Source organism: Mandrillus leucophaeus, unplaced genomic scaffold (genome assembly GCF_000951045.1).
Source record: "Mandrillus leucophaeus isolate KB7577 unplaced genomic scaffold, Mleu.le_1.0 Scaffold2167, whole genome shotgun sequence".
NCBI classification, from domain to species: domain Eukaryota; kingdom Metazoa; phylum Chordata; class Mammalia; order Primates; family Cercopithecidae; genus Mandrillus; species Mandrillus leucophaeus.
The window spans coordinates 94,026-101,738 of NW_012102218.1; the positions used below are offsets into that span (position 1 = coordinate 94,026).

The 7,713-nt window shown below is 37.4% G+C and overlaps 1 protein-coding gene across 1 annotated transcript in view; it reads right to left on the bottom strand.

The window, feature by feature from the left end:
• The window catches only part of LOC105540231 (partitioning defective 3 homolog), a gene marked incomplete at its 3' end in the record, with an annotated part of 96,984 nt that extends 89,883 nt beyond the window's left edge, over window positions 1–7,101 (bottom strand). The window contains exon 1 of the mRNA XM_011980768.1: window positions 6,925–7,101. Coding sequence (XP_011836158.1) covers window positions 6,925–7,101 — 177 coding nt within the window. The remainder of the gene's footprint in view (window positions 1–6,924) is intronic.
• Window positions 7,102–7,713: the final 612 nt, after the last annotated feature.

The window sequence follows — 7,713 nt, forward strand, 5'->3', positions numbered from 1 at the left end:
AAGGGGAAGGGAAAGGTGAAGGGGAGGGAGGAAAAGGGAATGGGAAGGGGAAGGGAAAGTAAAGGGGAAGGGGAGGGGAAGGGGAAGGGAAGGGGAAAAAAGGGGAAGGGGAAGGGAAAGGGAAGAAAAGGGGAAAGGATGGGTAAGAGGAAGCGGAAGAGGAAGGGGAAGGGAACGGAACGAGAACGGAGAGGGGAAAGGGAAAGGAATAGGAATGAGAAAGGAACGGGAAAGGAATGGGAAAGGGAAGAAGAGGAAAAGGAAGGGAAGGAAAAGAAGAAACAAAGGAGTTTTGAAAGGAATGAAGGAACACACAGAAAGAAACAGTAGACAGAAACATTGTTTTTATTAAGGGTTCAATCTAGAAAAATATTTCCAGTTCTATTTTTGCATTGATAGTCAACATTCAATATTCAATGAGTTGTAAGACTTTTAAAAGACTAATTTAATTTTCATTTGAAAATGATACATTTGTGCAATCTAAGTATGAGAGGAAGTGAAATGTCACAAACCCAAATACAGCAAATGTACTAGATTCTATTCTGCTATTATAGAAAAATTAGCTTAAAGAGAAGATATCTCAAAAGAAAAAAAAAATACAGTCATGCACCCCATAATAACGTTCTTGTAAACAATGGACCACATATACAATGGTGATCACATAAGATTAAAATCCTGTATTTTTACTGTACTTCTTCTATGTTTAGATATATTGGATATACAAATGTCTAAATATGAATGCATTGTGTCCCCGCTGCCTATTCAGTATAGTTGCATGCTGTATAAGTTTGTAGCCTAGAAGAACAGGATATACCATGTAACCTAGGTGTATTGTAGGCTACACCATCGAGGTTTGTGTAAGTGCACTCTGTGATGTTCACACAAGGATGAAATCGCCTAACAATGCAATTCTCAGGATGTATCTCTGTCATTAAGCGAGGCATGACTATACTTCTATTTCTTCTCCCTTAAAATGTAACCACACTTTCTGTTTTCAGCTAGACCCGAGGTTCTGGGGCAAAAAAAAAAAAAGACTGAGCCCTGAAAACCACAGAAGAGCTTTAAGGAAACACACAAATTTTCTGGAGTGGGTAAAGGAATCTGTTGGTGTGAGTAATGCCTGTGTTTCATCTCTTGGAAGTCTACAGGTAATTCTGATGCGCATTCATGTAGAACCCTTAAGCTATCTAGTGAGAGAGTAAGTTCTGGAACTCAGGAATAGTACCGGCTGCTTGTTTCCTTCACCACCACCCCCAACCTCACTCCTATCCTATCTAGGACTTCTCAGAGCATTTTATACATCCTAACTACTTCATACTTTATTAGTCTGGAATTTATGTGAAACAATTACCAATAGCTTTAAAAATGTTCAACTCCTTACCAAATAAGTCTACTTGAGGAATCTAGTCAAAGAAAATAATCAGCGATGCCAACATAAATTGATATACAAGGACATTCTCTGAAGGGTACTTCTAAAGGTTACTTATAAAAGCAAACAAAATTGACAAAAAAATAAATGTCATATGACAGAAAAAAACCATCAAATAGAGTTAAACATTAACTATAAAAAATCAGCACATAATATAACATTATGCAAACTAGCCATATTTATGAGGCATAGGAAAATTCTCAATACAGCAGAAATTGGGAAAAATTGCAGGAAATTAAACTATACCTGGATGTTCCCCCTGGTAGTAAGAATAGCCAACATCTGTATAGAGCCATGCTCCACAGAAGTCCTAAAGTTAATACATCAAAATGTCATTACTAGTCATCTTCAAAATTTCAAATTACAATCGTCCCTCAGTATCCTTGGGGGACTGGTTCCAGGACCCCTCGCAGATACCAAAATCCACAGATGCTGAAGACCCTTACATGAAATGGTGGAGTACTGCACATAACCTATGCACATGCTCCCATATAGTTTAAATGATGTCTAGATGATTTACATGATCTAATACAAAGAAAATGCTTTGTGTAAATAGGTGTTACACTGTGTTATTTAGGAAATGAGGACAAAGGAAAGTTTCTACGTGTTCAGACACGACGATTCTTTTTTTGTTGTTGTTCCAAATATTTTCAATCTAATCTTGGTTGAATCCATGGATGCAGAACCCATGGACACAGAAGCCTGATGGCATTTCCCTGCTTCTATATACCCTTCATTACTGTATATATGCAAAGAGCAAGCTGTATTACTATCAGGGGAAAAAAGGAGGTTGGGGAACCTTGAAATATACTTCAAAAATGTTTATAAAAGTAATTTCCTAAACTTAGACAAAACATCTCATCTTTCTAATAGAAAGAAAAGCAAGACAACAAAGACATAACTAAGAAAGCATCTCTTACAAGAGGTTGTGTGTATCAGGGGTATTGGAAAGATACCAAACATGCCAAGCAACTAAACCAAATAGAAATAATAAACCCAGCAGGTAAGAAACAGTTCAAGGTCTCCCTTTAAAAAATCAAAAGAAAAGGAAGCTAATGATGCCAATGCAATAGGTTCCCTTTATTACCTTCTTCCCCTTTCCCTAATCAGGTAAGAATCTCTTTTGGACACTTGTCCACAACTGGTTTTATACTAAGTCTACCTATGTTAATTGTTTAGAAGGAAATATAATTTACAAAAACAATGCCACTCATTATTTACAGGGACGGAACAATGGCTTGTAGCAACTGCACAGTGAAATAGTCCATAGTCCTTATCTCCAGCACTGCATGGTGGGCTGATTCTTCTAAGAGCTCATTACATCTTTCTTGATGAGATGAATCACATGCTCTCCACAGACCAGCTGGCCTCTATATTCACAGCAACACTGACTTAATAAGGAAGACCAAAGAGGTGGCAAAGATGATTAAAGTATTCACACCAATTGAAATACTCTCCTGCAGGATAAAATATTAACCACGTTTACTCTCAAATGAAAATACAGCCTCTAGCAAGAAACTTTCCACACCAAGTGTGAGCAAAATGTTCCCTAAAACAGTTGGAAAAGGTAGTCAGCCACAAAACACTGGACACAAAGGTGAGTATGTCAAATAACTTTGAAAAAAGCCACAGCTCCCTTACCCTCTCCATCTCACTTCCAAATAAAAGCGTGAAAATTTTTCAGAAATCCAGAAGCCCATGGGACCCTTGGACTCTTCAGGCTCTCAGGCAATAGAGTATCATCATCATCTGTACACCCTGCCCACTAAGCCTAATAGTGGAATGAGATTATGACCACTATTTCAACAAGGAAGACTCCACCTCTCATTTGTGGTTTTGAACCAAAGGAGAGAGTTTGACCTGATGGTGCTCTAACGTATCAGAATACAACTTTCCTGCTTAGAAACAAGAGATTTTAATTGATTGATAACATTATTCTAAAATAATTTACTCTATTCATTTAACTTGGAGGAATATAAACCACTTAACTATGAGGATGAGTTATTTTGTTAACTGTTTTTAACCACTAGAGATCACTAAATCAGAGGGCTATGAATGCACAACTAATTTATTTCCACAATTTTACACAGAAAACCTGAACCACGACACACTCATAAGAATTTATAACATCTTGAAGCATGACAGCATAGGTAAGCTCTCATGGGCTTCACAGAAATAAAGAAATTGAATGCTTTGTACCTAAGCAGCAAGTATGCTTTCCTTCCATCTGAATACTGAAAAGATGAGAAGGCTTTTTATAACTGAAAATAAAATACCATTTAATCATATTTATATATGAGCTCTCAGACTAAAATACAAACAGCATAAAACGCAGACAGCAAGATTAGTATTTGAAGAGTAAAGCCAAAGAAAATTCAAAAGACTAATTCATTACACATTACTATTCAAGTATATTGTATGCAAATATCACTTCATCTAGAAATATACATGTAGATCAAGGCTTTTCCTAAGGGAAAATATGGGCATCTGGCTACATTAAATAATGCTCCATGTAAGCAAAAAGATGGATGAATATTTAACAATTTTTAAGATAAATATTATAATGTGAAAAAAAGAGAAAGAGCATGAATGTCCAAAATTGACAGAAGACAGAATACAACCTACAATGAAATGTTTTACACTCATTAAAATAGTTACAATAAAATTCACATCAGGGAAAATTCCTATTGTATGAAAAATAATGTTGAAATAATCAGGATACGAATACATGAACACAGCATGACTCCAACGTGTGTGTGTGTGAATACTGGTTGTTGCTGGGTTCTGGAGTTATGAATAATTTTATTTTGTTCTATTCTACGAGTTTGCCAAATTTTCTACAATGATAGAAGCATGTTATTTAAAACAATGTCAGGCTGGATATGGTGGCTCGTGTCTGTAATTCCAGCCTTTGGGAGGCTGAGATGGAAGGATCACCCAAGTCCAAAAGTTTGAGACCAGCCTGGGCAACAAAGCAAGACCCCATCTCTACAAAAAATTAAACAATCAGCCAGGTGTGATGGCTAGTGCCTGTAGACCCAGCTACTCGGGAGGCTGAGGCAGGAGAATGCTTGAACCTGGGAGATAGAAGTTGCAGTGAGCTGAGACTGTGCCACAGCTCTCCAGCCTGGGTGACAAAGCAAGACCCTGTTTCTAAATAAATAAATAAATAAATAAATAAATAAATAAAATAAAAATTTAAAAATGAAACTGCGTCAACAAGGTGGATGTTGTTAATTGGCAATGAGGGTCTCAGTGCTCTCCTAACGTGTTTCTGTGCTGCAGAGGTTTTAAGGCTAATGCTCTATTTCCCAGGCTCTTCTGCAGATAAGGGTCTAGATACAAACTGGACTCCACCCACTCAGATTCAGTAGCATGAGATTTTAATAGTGGTGTGAAACAGATTTTTCCTGGGCTGTTATGACTGGCAGCACTTCTAGGGTGGGTCTCCAGCTTGACAAATGACAGAAGCAAGGTGAGTACACCTGGAGGCAGGGCGGTGTGTAGTGTGTAGAAGGCAGGCCCCGATGGGAGTAGTTCAGGTCCCTGGACTGCAGTACCTCTTTCACCACGAAAGCAGAGAGGGTAGCTCCACAGGCAAGCCACATGTTTGTTACTGCATAGCTTTAAAGGTTCTCCAGGACCATCCTAGGATCTGCTCTGCAAACCCTTCCAGTGATTTTGTGAGAAAAAAAATTCTAAGTGATAAATCCCTTTTGTTCAAAAATGTTTTATGATACAAACACGTTCTGTCTGCTGCAACTGAAATGGACTCACACATCCAAGATGTTGAATAACTTGAAAAGAAACTTCAGTATGCTTCAAACAGTTGAAAACCTAGTTAAAAAATTTCTTTTAACTGCCAACTTGACTTGTTTGCACATCTGTGAATATCCAGGTAAATTAAATTAGGTCTATTCTAAAAGAAAATTAACTGACACGAGACCCACTGATAAACTGGATTCTGGTTCTCTGGATAGTCTACTGCAAGATAAAGTCCTCAAAAATTTCAAGCTAATCTTAATGAAAAGATCTTCCAATGTGGCTCCTCAACACAGCTATAAAAACAAAGTATTTCAGGAGACTAAGCCTAAAAGTTAAGCTCATAATTCAAAAAAATCAGAAACTAAATATACTTTTTTTTCCAAGTAGACTCTTCTCAGTTTAAACCTGTGTTTTCCATGCACTTTTTTTTCCACTTGAACTGCTACAGAAAGGAGTGTGCTGAAATGCAAAACAAAGTTGAAATATTTAAAACAGGTATTTTTATACCTATGCAAAGAATAAATCAAGCAAATATCAAGCTACATCCTTTTTAATCTTATGTGATTAGTATTACTTCAACATTCCTCAATATATACTGTGCTAAATTACTGGCTGCACTGAAAAAATGTTTACTAATTCATTCAACAGAAGTTTACTAAGCATCTACAGATTCAAAAGTGAAAATGACAGATTCAGCAAAATGCACATTAAATAAGAGGTGAGAAGTGTGATGAAAAGGAACAATAAGGGTTCTGACAAAGAGCATCAACATGCTTTTTGTTGTTGTTGAGATGGAGTCTCACTCTGTTGCCCAGCCTAGAGTGCAGTGGCGCAACCTCGGCTCACTGCAACCTCCGCCTCCTGGGTTCAAGCAATTATTGTGCCTCAGCATCCTGAGTAGTTGGGATTACAGGTGCATGCCAGCACACCTGGTTAATTTTTGTATTTTTAGTAGAGATGGGGTTTTGCCATGTTAACCTGGCCAGGAGTTCAAGGCCACCCTGGCCTCCCAAAGCGCTGAGATTATAGGTGGGAGCCACCATGCCCGGCCAACAAATTTTTTAAAACAGACAAAACAGGTTAAAATAAAGTTTTTTCATTCAGATTAAATAAATTAGGTCAAGGACTAAAATAAATTAGGTCAAGGAATAAAATATTATGAAGACTAGACAACAAACTTCCATTTACAAGGAGACTTAGGATAAAATGATCAACTGGGTAGTCAAACTAAATTACCATGAAGTCCACTTTCATCCTTAAAAGTTCATAATGTTCTAAGTTCCTTCATGTACCTCATGAACCAATATAAATATTTGCTTATACATGTGTCAAATATCCCTGTAAGAACATAGAAAAAGCAAATAAAGAGGCTGCCTGTGAGGAGAAATGGGAGAGGAGACCAGGAGAGACAGCAAGAAAGGGACTTTATATGGTACACATATTGTGTCAAATTGTTTTCATTTTTAATGATATGAAATGGAATCTATTCAAAAAATGGATATATTAATAAGTGCATATGATACATGGCACTGATTTTCATCAGAAATTTCAAGTGTGAAATAAAATAGGAGACTATCTGAACTTTGATATGAAAGTTGGTACCATGCTCACAAAAGGCCATCGTGAAGATGCCCTGGAAACCAATAGTTTACCCAAGACACAACACTCATCATGGACACCAAGAAGTCAGGAGGGGCAAGGGATGGCAGCAAACAAGCAGTGGTGGTTACCTTCCTGTCGCAGGTTTTAGGACTCCCAGCAGTGTTCTGCTTTAGGAAGCCAGCTGTTGTTGACCAGCGTGTGGGATTTTTCCTTGAAGGCTCTTCAGAGGAAAAATTATGATCACTGACAGAAGAGGAGATGCCAATTAGAGCTGGGTCACTACTGCGTCGAACATGAAGAGGCATATCTGTAAACACAAAAGCACTACGCTGAAAAATAAGATACTAATGTTGGTAAACTACATGTTAGGAAAACACAGGGAAATCCTAAAGATTAAGGAACAGAATTTCACTTTCGTAAAAGGGGACAATGGGTCAGTATTCTAAATACAAATTCCTTTAGGTCCTTTAAAATACTACATGGTGAAAGAGACGCGGTCAAGTGTCAGCTCTGAGCAAAACTGCCCAAGTTTGTATTTGGACTTCACTCCTTGTTATCTACGTGGCCCTGGCCAGGGTGCCTAACTGTTCTCTGCCTCTAGTTCCTTCCAACTCAAATGAAAATAAAACAGTACATCTTTGATCAGGGTAATGTGAGGACTAAATAATATAAAGGGGTAAAACAGTGCTTGACATATAGTGTGTACTCAGTAGAGAGTAATATAATAACCAATACTGTGATCATTGCCCCATATTTCTAAATAATCATCACATATATCATTTAAAAAATAATGATTCTAAGCAAGCAAGCAAATTTCACCTACCTTTTAATCATATCTACTGGAATAAAACTACGGAATCTACATAGTTGACAAATAACTTATTGTATATTTCAAAGTAGCTAGAAGAGAGGATCTG